Source organism: Emys orbicularis, chromosome 23 (assembly GCF_028017835.1).
Source record: "Emys orbicularis isolate rEmyOrb1 chromosome 23, rEmyOrb1.hap1, whole genome shotgun sequence".
Lineage (NCBI taxonomy): Eukaryota > Metazoa > Chordata > Testudines > Emydidae > Emys > Emys orbicularis.
In genome coordinates, this window is record NC_088705.1 from 16038278 (window position 1) to 16054908 (window position 16631).

A 16631-nucleotide genomic window follows, 5' to 3' on the forward strand; every position below is an offset into this window, starting at 1 on the left:
CTCGGAGTAAGAGAGGGCAGAAAACAGGGAGATGTCCCTGCCCAGAGCGGGGCTCCATGGAAACCCACCTCCAAAGGAATTCACAAGTGGCGAGTGCTTCTATAATTAGTGATACCAGTCAGCTCTGTGTTCTCGGAGAACCAGGGCGCAGTATCCAGCCTGTCTGACTCATGAAAAACACACACACACACCCCAGCCTCTGCTTGAACCAAAACCGATCAGAGAAAAGACTTGCCGAGAGCAGTGAAGGGCGTTGGGAGACACACCTAGACCCCTCCTGACAAGGGAGACAAGATTAAGGCATCTCCATTAGCATACAGAATGGAGAACAGAGAACCACACGGAACTCTGGGACCAGAAAAGCAGGGAAGCACTGCATCATGGGAATCTCTGCTCCAGATGCTAATGAACCTACACCTGCACACACCCAGCTCAGCAGTTATCAGATCAATTCTAATAATAAATCCGTTATTGGTATCCAAAATACTGAAGCAACCTAATTGCACTGTGAGCTCCCTGGTAAGAAACACCACCCATAGCCAAGAGTGATCAGCTCCTGTTGTCTAGCCTAAAGAAAACCCTTGAGTCATCAGTTTACCCATAAACAAATCTAGTGTTCTCTCTTGAACCATTGTTGTTTCTCTACAAAAACCCCTACACACGCTCCAAGTAAGTGTTCTGATGCTTGGATCCAAACTCTGCATCAGTTCCACTGGGATTTCATCTTCTCCTGACTGATCATGCTGGAGGCTCTGCCTGTCTCCTGCCCTCAGGACCCTGAGCTACCACCATCACCTGGGAACCCCGACCAGTTCAAGCTTCATGGATTGGTGAGATTCCAGCTCTCTCTCTCTCTCTCTGTTTTCTTTTCTACCTCAGGCAGGTATAGTTTTCTATATATGACTTTTGTAACCTTTAATAATGTAACTGTTAAGTTGGTTTAGGCTCCCCTTGTGTAGTTATCACTATTATTCAATAAAGAACTTCTATGGTTAAGCTGGTTGCTTCTCTCTCTCTCTTTCTGAATTTTACTCTTTTGTGTTTTTAGCTTCCCCATTTACTCTTCAGCAACGCTTCTTCTACCTAAGCTAAAGATCCCTGCAGTGCCCAAAAATACTGTGGGGTTTGCTCATCAAGTGGGTGACTACCAGTACAATTGTGACGTGAAAGTGGGGATAGGGACGTGCTGAACCTGTGACATATGAGGGTGGCAGCTTGAAAGTGCTGCTCGACCAGGGCCGGCTCCAGGCACCAGCTAAAGAAGCAGGTGCTTGGGGCGGCCAATACCAAGGGCAGCATGTCCGGCCGCTATTGGGGCAGCACGTCTGGGTCTTCAGCGGCAATTCGGCGGCGGGTCCCTCAGTCCCTCTCGGAGCTAAGGACCTGCCGCCGAATTGCCACTGAAGAGTGGAGCGACGCGATTGCACTGCCGCGTCTTTTTTTTTTTTTTTTTTTTTTTGCCGCTTGGGGCGGCAGAAAACCTGGAGCTGGCCCTGTGCTCGACCCAGACTACTGAGTCCAGGAGAATATAAGGGTGGCAGCCTGGAAGTGCTGCTCGACCAGCCTGCTCAGTCTTACTGTATTCCAGTGCGGTACCTTTGGCACATAAGGGTGGCAGCTTGAAAGTGCTGCTTGGCCCAGCTCACTGAGTCCAGGGACATCTAAGGGGTCAGCTTGAAAGTGCTGATTAACCCGGTCCGCTCAGACTTGCTCTGTTAGTGTGTGTGTGTGTGTGTTCATCCGGTTCTGGGGCTGGAGGAACCCAGCCCTAGGAAACCTAGGTCTTGTGGGATAGCTCCATTGGGAGGGGACCTTGCAGAAGGGAGGAACAGAGCTCCATATGAAAACATACGTGACACAAACAGAACATTGATAGAATTACAGAATTCCCCCCGCCCCCAGAAGAGTAACCCTAATAAATGAGCATACCCCAAAGTAACGGGCAAATCTGGTGACATTAGTGTTACACAATTAGGACTCTGCATCGTCAGTTAATCATGCCAAGGCCTCCTGAGAGACCGTCCCGAAAGCTGGTGCAGTCAGGCTGGGAAAGGATGAGTGTGTACAATGCCTGACAACAAAGCCATTGCTACTTACGTGTGGGCCCGATCCTGAGCACACCGACCCTGGTGTAAATCAGGAGTGACTCCACTGAGGTCCCTGGAGTTACAATGCTGATCCCCTAGTCAGGGAGATCAGAATCAGGCCCCCTATGGTAGGAAGAAAGAAACATGACAATGCAAAAGACGACTAGCTGCTCTCTTTACAAATGCAGGGATCACAAATCTACAGCACCTGAACTCCCCCAGCAGAGCCAGTGCCTGCTGCCCTGCACGACTGCCCCCTCTTCTAGGGGACCCTCAAATGCTCCCTCCCCCTGGAACTGTGCTCTCTTTGGATAGCTTGCTCCATTGAGACCCCAACCAGCCTATAGGGAAAGACATTCCAGTAGCATTGCCTGGATACTGCTCCCGCCTTCACCTTTGGTCCATGACCTCTTCCTAGTATCTCCGAGAGCTCCTTGGCCTCAGGCCAGCCCTTTCCTTTCACATCTCCATGGCATCTTTGTCTCCTTTTCTCTAATTTACAGTGGCAAGGGCTGGCTGGTCTTTATTTGTAACTCATCCGCACTCAACACTTCTGTCTCCGTCTCAGCATTTTTCTTGTCACCAGACGTGTGCTTTTTGCCAGAAGCAGACTCATTCTCTCGTCTAGTGACTTACGTAATGTCAGAGAAACCTTGTTCCTATCGATCCTCCAGGCTTCTCTGGATGCCTAGCCCAAAATCTCATGTATCTTTGATTTGGGTGCACTGCCTAACAGTCAGTCTTCACTCCCAAAGTCCTATTGCTAGTTTGCCATCTGAATCAGGCCTTCTCCCAGCCTGCTTCATTGTGCATAACATCTTTCATACTCCATGCACACAAAAGGGCTTCCCAGGGGATAAATAACCGAGTTGCAGATTGAAAGGGTAGATACTAGCTAAGGAAGAGACAAGGGGGCAGGGGAGGGTGGAGGACGTGTCCCAAGGAGTTGATAGGGTGGAAAGATGTTCCAGATGGCAAGATTGACTCATTGAAAGGAACTAAACTGCAGAGTTTCTGAATTTCGTAGGAACTCAGGCCTGGCCTACACGAGAAAATTAGGTTGGTTTAACTACCTGGTCAACGGTGTGAAAAATCCACACCCCAGTGGAGTAATTAAGCCCACCTAAATCCCCGTGCAGACAGCACCAGGACGACGGTAGAATTCTTCAGTCAACCTAGCTACCGCCTCGTGAGGAGACGGATTACCTACGCCAGCGGGAGAAACCCTGCTGCTGTCAGGGCAGGGAGTGTCTTGCTATGCCAGAGCTGCTGCAGTCTACCCACATACAGGGCCGGCTCTGGCTTTTTTGCCGCCCCAGACGGGAAGGCCGGAGCCCCGGGGGGAGGGCGGCGAGCCCCGGCGGGGGCTCCGCTCTCCCCCCGGCGGCCGGGGGGAGGGCGCCGGGGGGGAGGGCAGCGAGCCCGGCCGTGGCCCCGCTCTCCCCGGCGGCCGGAGCGCCGCGCCGCCCCCCTCCATGTGCCGCCCCAAGCACAAGCTTGGTGGGCTGGTGCCTGGAGCCGGCCCTGCCCACATAAACGAGGCGTGAGGGACCCAGAGGGATCTGTAAGATCTAAGCGGAGGAGCATGGAGACAGAGGGTTTTAGGTGAGACCAGCCCACCTTAGCTGGGGACAATTCACGGGGCTTCACTCAGGGCTGTGTTGTTCAGCTGCCTTTGCCTTGAAGAAGTGGCCGCACTTTAGGTCCCTGAGCCGGAATAGTTTCGAGAGACTTTGCACAGGAAATGGTTTGGTGGGTTTAAATTTAGCTCAGCAACCACCTGAAGTTCTGAGGAGTGCAAATGAGCAACAAGACACTGCAGCTGAGAGAACTTTCCCAGCCAGCCAGATTTAGGGCGTCAGAGACTTGGTTTGACTGACGAATTCGCTCCCAGAAAGCAAATGGAACATGGGAATGGGGCATCGAAAAGGGAGGGTTCTTGAGGCCCCACAGCTCTGCAGAAAGCTGCCCCCTCCCCTCTGGCTTCGGGGTCAGATTCTGTCACCCTTACTCCCATGCCTGGGCACCCGCAGCTCCCATTGACTTTGGATGGAGCTGGGGGCGCTCAGCACCTCTGAAAATCAGGCCAACGGAGGGTGAAATTCCCCGCAGTGCAGAGAGCCCGCACGAGGTCTAGGCACCGCTTTGGAGGCGTTGTGCTAAGCAGTTCCTTGTGCTGGTCCTCTTCAGAGGGATGTATTTGAGCCACTGAGTAGCACCAAACACCACGAGTAAGACACTACTCACTGTGAGGAGACAGAGAAACTGTTCAGCACAGTCCTAGATGCAAACAAAGGAAAATTTAGGCTGAATGTTAGCGGATACGCCCTCCTTTTGGAAGCTGCAGAACAGGGTGCATGCGTGTCCCACGGTACAGCCTGCCGGTTAGGGTGCTGGGGTAGGACAGAGAGGTTTGAGGCAGCTGGGCCAAATCGGCAGCTGCTCAGAAATCTGCTGCCTTAGGCCGCAGCCTAAAAGTTGGGGGTGGGGAGGTGGGGGGAGCAAACCAAGGTTGTGGGAACAACTGCTGCCCTTCCCACCCCATAGTGAATGACCCCCCTGCTCCCCTCTAGGCACCTAACTTAAAGGGCAGGACTTTCAGTGTCCCAGTGGGAGCTGCTGAGTGCTTTTGAAAATCTGGCTCTACAATGGGATTTTGCAGTATCCTAAGGAACCTCGGGGAATCAGGAACCTCAAATCCCATGGAAACACAATGACAGCTGGGTGCATAACTCCCTTAGGGCCCTTTCATCATCCCTGTGATTTCACAGGTCCCAGATAAAATCCCTCCTGCTGCTGACCCACCTGGGGACGCAACGTTACTGAGTGGGTGACAGGAACAGTTAAGCTGTTTCCTTCTAGGCAGATGGGAACCCCCTCACCAAGGTCAAGGGAGCCCCAGGCCGGAGCACAACTCCTGCCGGAGCAGTGCTGAACTAGACAAACAGGGGTAATCGGTTATGTCTGGGCATCTCTTTGCCAGAAGACACTGATGGAGGGAGTTTGGAGAAAAGCAACACAGATTATATGGGGCAGTGGTGAAGGGACTGGTTATGAGGAGAAATCCATGCCTAGCTTGGCTAAGCAACAAGGTGGTTACAGGAGGGGCAGGGGCAGTGAGGGGAGGGAAGGGGAGGTGATTGGGCAATGTTAAAAGCCACCTAAGACCTGAAGGGTGTGAACGCCAACGAGGGAGAAGAGTTATTCTGGCTAGTGTGAGAGGGTGTAACTAGGAGCTATGGGGGGAACCAAGAAAGGGAAAAGTTAAGATAATGAACATGCAAACAGTCCTGGCAGTGAGATTTGTCAGGGCGTGGAATGGTCGCCTGGAGGAAAGGGGCGGAAGAACCATTTTTCAATAAGACTGCAGGACAAGGGGGGCTTTCACGGTGGCTTGCAATGCAGGAGACCAGAGCTGAATTCCTGACTTTGCCCTGAGTTACTGTGTCCGTAGGGAAGTCACTTTGTCTCTCAGTTTCCTATCTAGACAGTGGGGTTAGTAAAACCCTCCTCTCTCATAGGCACTGGGCAATGCTCAGCAGGAAGGCAATAAGGGCTGGGTACGTATCTAGTTTGGTAAATGTGCAATAGGGAACAGTGCTGCTTTGGCAGAGGCGTGGACTAGATGGTTTATCTCTCTTCCATCTCTGAGCTCTGTGATTTTTTTTTTAAGCTGCAGATTTGCCTCTCCAGTTCAAGGGGAAGCTGCAGTTTAGCAGCATTTCAACAGCTTATAGCCCTTTTCATCAGTAGGTCTCAAAGTGCTTTTCAAAGGAGGTCACCATCATTATCCTCTTTTTACAGGTGGGGAAACTGAGGCACACAGCTGTGACTTGACATGCCCAAGGCCACCCAGCTGGCCAGTGGCAGAGTCCCAGTCCAGTGCTCTAGCCAGTAGGACATACTGCCTCATTTAACACCCTGCTTTTACCTTCAGATGTATCCGTTGCCTCAGGTGAGATTTTTATAATTTCATTTTGCGGATTACTCTGGAGTCGTCTTCTTTGTTAATCAGCCAACACCGGACACTGCAGCTTTGTTACCCTGCTCCTAGGTTTTCTTTTGCACAAAGCAGTTTTCCAGCTTGCTCGGAATGACTCTCATTAGTCACCATTAGCAGAGGCTGCATTCTCCTCCCAGCGCTTCTAGGGGTTTAGCACTGTCAGAATCAGCCCCCCACTCCCCATTATTCCCGGTTGCTCTGAAGCCATCGGTCCTACCTGCATTTTGACACCTGCTCATTATTCACCAATATCAGGTAAGGCAGACACTGCACCAGATCCTTGGGAATAGGAACCTGCTTATAGGGCTCCCAGTTCCCTAACAAAGGACCTCCAGCTTCAAACCACCCCAGCTTCTTCTTATTACTGTTTGAATTGCAGTAGCAACTAGAGGCCCTAACCTAGACCAGGGCCCCATTGTGCTAGGTGCTGTACAGACAGGCCATGAGAGATGGTCCCTGCCCTGAAGAGTTTACAACCTGAACAGACAAAGAACTGGTAAAGAATGAAAGGAGAGGGATAGAATTAATGCCAGTCAACGTGGTTCTATGAACATAGTCTTGTCAAACAAACCTGATTGCATTCTTTGAGATCACCATTTTGGCCGATAAAGGTCACTGTGTAGATGTAACACACTTAGATTTTTCTAAGGTGTTTGAATTACTGCCACATGACATTCTAATTACAAAAATTAGCATGATATAGTATCAATTAAGCACATGTTAAATGGATTGAGAACTGGGTAACTGACAGATCTCAAAAAGCAATTGTCAGTGGGAATCATCATCGAATGGTGGGAATCTTAGCATCTGCTCCTGACATAAAAGCTAATATGAACACAGGCAGTGCAGGAAAAGGGTAAAACACCCGCCATATCAATATAGTGGACTCCACTCCTCCAGGTCTTAGATAACAGGGACTGCAGGGAATTGATTTCATGGAATACACTTAATAGGGTGTTAAAACCCTTTTAAATGGAAACCTTTCAAGCCCTTGTGCTGGGTAAGAGGGGCAGCTAGAATCTGAGGCCAAGAATTTAAAAGATGAGTGTCTAAAGTTTGTCTGTAAAGTCTATAATCAGGTGAATAAAATGGTTTGTTCGCAAAACAAATAATGAACAGCACCCTGTAGGTCAGTTGCTGACACAGCAACAATAAAACCTATTTGATGGCTGGGAGTCTGAACAAGACAATAGAAGTAAAAAGCTTCAGAATTTGCAGTTTAGTTTATGCTCAGGCTTATGCAGAACATAACCAAAGAGATGCTGTATCTCTATTTGTGTGCATTATTTACTAGATTTCTAGTGTAATAGGAACTAGGATGAGACCTTCACGGGGGACTGATTATCCCACAGCTGACTAATAACATCTAGCTCTTATACAGTACTTTTTATCCATAGATCTCAAAGCACTTTACAAAGGACATCAGAATCATTAGCGTCATTTCACAGATGGGAAAACTAAGGCACAGGGCGGAGACTGGCCAGTGTTGGAGAGAAGATGCTGAACTGAATGGACCTCAGGTCTTATCCATACTGGAAATTCCTATGAAAATCCACAGGTCCCTGAGGTTTCGCATTTTATATGCTGGTTCTCCACATTCCCCATCCAGTCCCCCAGGATACAGTTTTGGATGTTTCGTTGCATTCCTCGTCTGTTTGGCAGGCTTGAGAAATGTTCTCCTGGGCTGTGGCCATTCATGGAGGAGAGCTGTTCATTGATAGTTTTTCATTGATTTTTTTTTTTCAGCTGCAGAGGCCACGTGAAATCCCATACTCCTGTGGTTAAAACTGTTTAGTTACATTGGGACACGTCGTGGCCACATTTGGATCTCTAAGAAATTAATTCTACTGTACAGGGAGATGGGAAAACCATCTTCCTAGATTACATTGATCCCCAGCAATCTCATTTCTTTAGGACTCTGCCTGTTCTTACCTTGGGAGAATTTTCCCATGGATCACTTATACAACCAAATCTTATAGGGTTTCCGCATCCTAGAGTTTCTCTGTGTACTTTTATTGCTTTCCTAGCAGTATGGAGGAGAATGTGGAAATCTGCATTTGATTGGCTCAACTAACAACCTCATCATCATAGCAACTGTTACTCCTTTTTGATCTGAGCAGTTTGCCAATTTTGGAGGCCCTGCCGGTTGTTTTCATTAGGAGGAGAAATAGATGATATGAATCAGGTATTTCTCTGATGCAATCTTGTTTATTTACAAAGAATGTGCAAAGACCTGTTTTCCTGAACACAATAGGAATTAAACAGAAGATGGTTTCTTTGTTCAGAGTCCCACGCCACTTTTCAGCTAGCACTCAGCCCCAAAGTTTTCTCTCTAGGTTTTTTCTATGAGCCATGTTCCCTGCGCTTGTTCTGTTTATTCCTTAGCATTCTGCTCCTTCTCTGTGTCTATTTCTGTGTTGCTTCTTGCTGCTTCTCTTTCTTTCTCTCACACACAGACACACCACTCCAATCCAATCAATCCCCTGCCCCAGCGCTTGTTAGCAGATCACAGTGGAACCCCCTTGGGCTGCCTAGCTCGGATCCCAGTCTAGACTTGCACATGGCTTTGTTTTGGGCAGGGGCCCCTATTATTTCAGCTACCTATTCCATGAAGGAATTCAATTGCTTCTTACATTTATCCTGGATGAAAGGCAGCTCTTCCGCCCACCAGCTCCAATGCGTTTTAACCCACTCATAACACACCAGTACTTAAGACTGACATAGTCCTAAACACCTTAACAGCAGCACTTCATAAACATTAACCAGTTAAGCCTTATAACACCCCTCTGAGGTATTTTCCCCATTGTACTCATGGGGAAAATGGGAAACTGAGGCTCGGGAGAAATTTAGGGCTAGATTTTAAGGAACTGCGCTGTTTATTAGTGGAAGCAATTTAGGTTACCTACATTACCAACATCTCTGACCGGAGGCACTCAGAGTATGTCTACACTGCAATAAAACACACGCCCTGGCCTAGGTCAGCTGACTTGGGCTCCCAGGACACTGGCTCCAGGGCTATAAAATCACAGTGTAGAGGTCTGGGCTTGGACTGGAGCCTGGGTGCTGAGACCCCCTGAGCAGGGAGCGTCCACGCTGTATTTTTTACACCTCTGTGGCCTGGGCCCCTGGGCAGGAGTGAGGTGACCCAGGCCAGCTGTGGGGGTGTCACTGCAGGGTAGAGGTCCCTCATATGCCTAGGTCAGATGCATCAGAGTGGGAGGGGATAGCTCAGTGGTTTGACCATTGGCCTGCTAAACCCAGGGTTGTGAGTTCAATCCTTGAGAGGGCCATTTAGGGATCTGGGGTAAAAAAACTGTCTGGGGATTAGTCCTGCTTTAAACGAGGGGTTGGACTAGATGATCTCCTGAGGTCCCTTCCAACGCTGATATTCTATTCTATGATCTGACTCTCCTGCGGTATCGACATGGGCGGGGTGTGTGCCCCGGATTCACACCGCAATGTGACCAGTGATCCTGCCCTTTGGCTAACTCCGCCCCCCCATCACTGACTTCTTTGCGGCCACATGCACCATCCCCGAGGCCCTGCTGCGGGGAGCCCGGGGCAGCTAGAAGAGGGGCCGACACTGCGCGCACCGGGCCCTGGCACAGCGGTGGCCCCCGGGCGGGGCTCTGGAGGCTGCTGGCGCCATCAGTCACTGCGGAACGGTGCTGCCCTTTGCAGAGCCCGAGCCAGCGCCGGCTCCCGGCCAGCCCGGCCCAGGCGTGACTCCGCCCGGCCAGCCAGGTGCTCGGCGGGCGGGGCCCGGCGGAACGAGCCGAGCGCCGGGAACATTGTAACCCTGGGAGCCAGCTGCGCCCGGAGCGTCCTGCGCCATGGGGGCCTGCCTGGGGGTCTGCTCCCTGCTGAGCTGCGTGAGTGCCCCTGCCCGGGCAGCGCCCTCTCCGGCGTGCCCCGGTGCTCCTGTGTCCCTTCTCCGGGACCCTCGTTCTGCTCTCCTCCCTGCACCCTGCTGGCTCGCTTCTTCCGCCCCCTTTTCGTTCTCTGCTTCTCCCCGTCCCCCTTTCCCCGGCAGATTGTCTCTCTCCGTCTGCGCCTTTCTTTCCCTCCGAGGTCCATTTGTTCCCGAGGGCGGAGAGCTGCCTGTGTGCAGGGGCTCAGGCTTGTTCTTCTCTTCCCCCTGAACTTGACTCTCTCCTGCTACGCCTTGTGACCTGCGCCTCGCTGGCTTTAACCCGCTCTTGAGTTGCTTTTTGTTCTGTTTAAATATAAAGAGTCATTTGAAAGCTTGATCCTTTTTTTTTTCTTTAATACATGAATGTGTTCTCCACTTCTCTTCTAGACAAAATGCTTCAGTCGCTATAATTTCTTAGTCATCTTTCCAACCTCCTGAAACTTCAGGAGGAAGTCAATGTAGCACCGTATATTGTGCAACATAAAACTTGTATGGGAGCCTTTTTGTGTCTCTAAATATTTCTAAAGTGTCTAAAATATTTATTTCAAAGCTTGATCATGATATTTAATTTCCTATCTACAAATTCTTTGCAAATTTTGGATTCTCCCTGATCTCCCTAAACTTAAAAACCCAAGTGTATAAAATAATACAGAACTGTATATGGCTTATAGTTAAAGTGACTAGTTAGTCGTTACTCAAAGCTTGCACGCATATACACACACACACACACACGGTTGTAAAATGAGAGAGGACTGTATAGCCAGTTAGAGTAACTCGCATGAAATCTGTTTCTTGTTCTTTCAAAGCCAGAAATTGCTTGTGTTTGTGGCATGCATCTTTTGTGACTGTGACTGTTTATGAGACAAACCTCAAGGGAGTTCTTTATCAAGAAAGGCTGTGTGGCTTTGTGGTTTAAAGCAGCAGTGTAATGTTTTTACATGTTGACATTTTAAAACTAAATTGCAGATTTTGTTAAGACAAATACAACCGTGAGGTGCAAGGAGTCAGGACCCAATCCTGCGAACACAAGAATGAGCACTCATTGCAGGATCAGACTCGAAATTGATAAATGTGGCACTAGCATAAATTCTTCACAACAGAAAGTAAAGAACTCTTAAAAGGGAAAACTCCCTTCCACTGCTCAGATAGCCAAAAAGAATCCCCAACCATTACTAGTTTTTTTCTTTAATGTAGGTATTTTAGTTAGATCAAGTTAAAATAAGTAATGTGTGTCTATTAAATGCCAGGGCTTGATCAGTTTTTAGTTTTCATTCAGACTGTGCCACGTGTAATTTTAAGGCGTGGGAGGGTCTTCTAAACTTTTGGGGTAATGTTGTTTGGGAGTTTTCTTTAGCAACACTGTCATCAGTGGCATGGCCTATCTTCCCAGTCAAATGTTTCCAGCGCTTCAGTCCTGTCTATGATAGGCACAGTAGTGGTGTGAAAATGCTTAGGAGCTTGAAAACACACACACACACACACACACACACACACACATATATATATATATATATATATATATATATATACACAAAATATATGTATAATTGGGACTTGAGACAGAGCTTTGGCTTCTGAGCTCAGCTAATCAAGCGTGTATGTCAGTGGTTCTCAAACTTTTGTACTGGTGACACCTTTCATATAACAAGCCTCTGAGTGTGACCCCCCCCCCAAAAAAACACTTTTTTATGTATTTAACACCATTATAAATGCTGGAGGCAAAGCAGGGTTTGGGGTGGAGGCTGACAGCTCACGACCCCCCATGTAATAACCTCGCAACCCCCTGTGGGGTTCCAACCCCCAGTTTGAGAACCCCTGGTGTATGTGCCCTGAATCTTCTCTCTCATTGAATCACATGTGCCTTTGTAATAGACACACCCTCCTTGTGTGTGAAAGCACCAAGATGTTATTAAAGGGACACACCCAAGATGGAAGTTTAAACACCAGTTTGTTTTCCTCTAAACACACCTCTACCTGATTACCTGTTGGAAGGAGGCCAATGTAAATTAACTTCAGAACAGGATCACCGGGGCCTACTTGTAGCCGCCATGCCTAGTAATTATTGCAACACAACTGAGAGCAGTATCAGGTGGCTGATACTGGCTGGAACTGAGTTGGTTTCACAACCTGACACAATGCTCCAAAGGCAGTTGCAACAAGTGGCCTGCAGCCTTCTGCTTTAGGTCGTTTAAAGCTCACAGTTTGTATGGTTTTGAATAATGTTTGGAGCCCTCAGATAGGAAATGTACAGCAGACTCTAGCTGCACAAATTCGGTGTGCACGTCTGTAAGTGCCAGATAAACAGTCTATAGTCTGAGAGCATGTTTTGGCAGTTTGCAACCCTAATTCTGGTTTTCTCCCCCAAAAGCCAGAGGGTCATTCTAGGGGGCAGCCTGGAAGCTGGCGCTGTGGTCACTGTGGCAGATCCACAGCTAGCATAAATGGTGGTATTTCCATTGGCTTCAGTGGAGCTGTGGCAGTTGACACCAGCTGAGGATCTGTTCTCTTATGGTTATGCACGCGGGCCCCCCACCAAGTGACAGGAATGACACAGCCTCCCTGGCAGAGATTATCTGTGCTGCTAGTGGGAATAACCCATGTGGAGGGCGATTCTCTTACCAATCGGGATCTAGTCCTGTACTGTGGTATCTGAGCACACAGCTGTGAGTCTATTTTGGAGCCACTGACGCAGTGCACCAGAATTTGGCCCCCAGTGTCAGGTACCGTGATATGACAAAACACATTCGCTGCTCAGTTTCATTCTTGTCTTCTTAAAGCAACCCTTCCTCCCGGGCTTCTGGAGGATGCACTGGTGAGCGGTGGAAGAAAAATGATAGAAAAGGGCAGAGGAGGAGAGATGTGTGTAATGAGTGGGCTCAGGTGAAGTGGTCATGGCCAAGCTGCTTCTGTCTAGAAAGTTTTTAAATTCCAAGCACGTACGAGAATGGAACTAGCTAAGTTCCCGGAGGAAAGGTCCACCAGTGGTTATTAGCCAGGATGGGCAGGGATGCCACCCCATGCTCTGAGTGTTGCTAGCCTCTGTTTGTCAGGAGCTGAGGGTGGATGACATGGATCACTTGATGACTGCCTGTTCTGTTCATTCCCTCTGAAGCATCTGGCCATTGTTGGAAGGCAGGATATTGGACGAGATGGACTGTTGGTCTAATTCAGTATGGCTGTTCTTATGTTCTATCTTAAAATGCAGTAGCCTGCTCTGAGAACTAGGAAAGTGATGGTAAGATATCAAAAAGACCACAGTGACCAGGGAATCAATTACACTGGAGATTACAGATATTTAATGCAAAAAAACTGTTAATGCAACACTATAAAGCAGGGGCTCTCCACCTTTCCAGACGACTGCACCCCTTTCAGAAGTCTTTGTCTTGCCTACTCGCAAGTTTCACCTCACTTAAAAACGACTTACTTACAAAATCAGACATAAAAATACAAAAGTGTCCCAGCACACTATAATTGAACAATTGCTTAGTTTCTCTGTTTTACCATATAATTATAAAATAAATCAATTGGAATATAAATATTGTACTTACATTGCAGTGTATAGCATACAGAGCAATAAAACAAGTCATTATCTGTATGAAATTTTAGTTTGTACTGACTTTGCTAGTGCTTTTGATGTAGCCTGTTGTAAAACTAGGTAAATATCTAGATGAGTTGATGGACCCCCTGGAAGACCTCTGCATACTCCTAGGGCTACATGTCCCCCCGGTTGAGAACCACTGCTATAGAGCACCCAGAATTTAACCAATAGGTAGTGAATAGTCATGGCAGAGAATTTAAAATTAGACTCACTACTCAGGATATGCAAAGTTCTGCTATACTCAACCAGTGGAACATTATCCCCTTGTTTACATTCTTGTAGATAGCAACAGAGGGTCCTGTGGCACCTTTAAGACTAACAGAAGTATTGGGAGCATAAGCTTTTGTGGGTAAGAACCTCACTTCTTCAGATGCAAGACTTCTTGCATCTGAAGAAGTGAGGTTCTTACCCACGAAAGCTTATGCTCCCAATACTTCTGTTAGTCTTAAAGGTGCCACAGGACCCTCTGTTGCTTTTTACAGATTCAGACTAACACGGCTACCCCTCTGATTCTTGTAGATGTTAAATGTTACGCCTTTGCCAACCACATTATTAATATTTTGCAGGTCACCTTTTAAATTCAGTATGAGAGCTATAACTTGAGTTTCCTGGCTGTTGTGCCTGTTGGTTCTTGGCTGTAATGCTGCACTTTTGGGGGAGGGGGTAATTTAATTTCTTAGGGGTTTTAAAAAGAAGAACATGAGTGGCCACTGAAATAAATGTTTATAGATCAGAGCACGCTTTGGTCTGTAAGGAAAGTAATGTCTGGCACATGTGTCACATGTTAAATTCCTTTGTGCAACTTCTTTATTTAAACAACTTTTCTTTTTCAAGCTTAGTAGATCACACATTCTGTAGCGAGAAGACGGCAAATCACTTTTTTGACTGAAAATCACTGTTTCTGGGCGATCCAAAAGAAACAGCTACATAAACTTTCAGCCCAGAAGTTCTTTTGTTTGAAACTGATCCGCTGGAAACGGGAACGAAAGTACAGTCTTGGCTGTGAATGTAGGTTTGCTGTCAGGAGTAATGTCTCCCAGGCGTGTGATGGTAGCATTGCCCTGTAGTCTGGTGCTGATAGTAGCCTGGACAGCACTCTTAGCTCCATACTCAGGCGATGTCTTCCCCACTAAAGAGTGTGTTGCTGTGGGATAACTTACCCGGTGTTGGCTATCCTGCTGTAAAATCCTAGTGGAGGCTACACACCTGTAGCACCGTCCGCGAGGTCAGCACTATACCTGCCTGGCCTGCGGATGACCTCACCTGCCTCACGGTAAGACTCCACTAGGTTTTTACAGTGGGGTCGCTAACAGTGAAGATGAAACCTTGGAGTCGGATCTTGCTGGACTTCAGATGGGCTACTTGGGTGAGTAAAGTGAGCAGGACTTGTGCCTTTATCCTGAAAGAGTCTCTCTTGCTGAAGCTGCGCAGCATGCCACAGCCTGTTCATGTTGTAGGTGTTTGTGACTCCCCTTCCCCCACATGGAATAGCTTTCTAGCCAGAGACATTCCCCACCACCAGCTTGCTCTGGGGGCGGTCTGCTGAAATGAAGCCAGCTGTATTTATTTTGCTACTTCTGCCCTGCTAGTATGGGGGAAGTGAGCTGAACGGAGAGGTAAAGCTTGACTGGGTAGAGATTCTATTTTAAAATAACAAATCTCTAGACATCCTGGCTTTAACGCCTTTAAAAGTCTCCGTCTGCTCTCAGATGATGCACAAAGCTGAGTGACTTTGCAGCTGGGTTCACTTAAGAAACAATTTATTCAGCTGCTGCTCTCTCTTGAGTTGAACCACTAAATTCTGACACTTGTACCAACTGGGTTTTACTAAATTGGATCCTCCTTCACTCCTGTATAAAATCTGCTTGATTTCACCAGCACCCCGTCCCCCACAAGTTCACACCCATGCAGGGTGGGCGTATACGAGGTCATAGAACCTTTAAGCATTTCTCCATAGATGTGCTGGTATGTGGATTTTAAAGACAGACTGGTAACATGTTTCAAAACCATTTTTCACATTAAACCTGAAGACTAATTTGTGCATTGTTATGCTCCGTTACGTAGTCAGAACTCTTGAGCATAAGCTATGTGGTGGTGTTTCCTGGTCCCCTTGAAGCATCTCTGAAGAAGAGTTCTTTGCAGGTTTTGAGCATATGCTACTGACCCACCTCTTGGAAAATCTTGTGTATTTTTGCCTCTCTATTGTTTGGAACACTCTCCAAAAATATTGTGGATGTATTTTTTTCCCCTTGAGGATAACAAAAATGTAGCAAGGAACTCAAAACAGCTGTATTTTTAATTAGAGTTTGCTCCCAGTACACTTCCTTTTGGAATCAATAACAATCCATACATTTAACATCCTGCTGCCCAAGGCTACCCAAACTGCTTATGGCCCCAACCCAGCAAAGCACTGAAGCACATGCTTAACTTCGGTCTTGCACTCTTGTGATTGTTTTGGTTAGTGTGAAGCCCCAGATGCTTGAAAAGTCATTGCACGAGAACCCCAGCTTTCATTTAAAAATGAAAAGTAAGTATCTAGCTCTCACAGTTGTGGAGAAAAGCCTGAAGATGTGAATCAAGTTTGCTCTAAAGGCTTAGAGCGCAAATAAAAAGAAACCCAAATTAAAAATAATAAAGATCTTATATTTTGTTAGGCCCTACACATTTTAAAACAAACAAAAAATAAATCTTGGGGTTGAAATGAACAGGACTACTTGTGCTTAAAGATAACCATGTGCTTAAGGACATTGCTGGATCAGGACCTACATTAGTCAGTAGCAATACATCAGAAAATACCCAAGGATATTACTAAGAAGTGAAATAAAGTAGCATTGCTTTGTTTGAAATACTTTCTTGCATAAATTGTAAGTTTCCTGATGTTTGCATCATCAAAAACAAACAATAGCTATTTAAAAATTGGAAGCAATTGACCTCCCCCCGCCTGTGTTTCAGTTCAGCAAACATTCATAGATTCATAGATTCTAGGACTGGAAGGGACCTCGAGAGGTCATCGAGTCCAGTCCCCTGCCC

General features: G+C 47.5%; 1 protein-coding gene across 1 annotated transcript in view; it reads left to right on the top strand.

The window, feature by feature from the left end:
- Positions 1–9892: 9892 nt before the first annotated feature.
- Positions 9893–16631, top strand: part of SERINC2 (serine incorporator 2) — a 36543-nt gene continuing 29804 nt past the window's right edge. Inside the window, exon 1 of the mRNA XM_065421665.1 lies at positions 9893–9962. Within this exon, the coding sequence (XP_065277737.1) occupies positions 9924–9962 (39 nt within the window). The 5' untranslated portion in view covers positions 9893–9923. The remainder of the gene's footprint in view (positions 9963–16631) is intronic.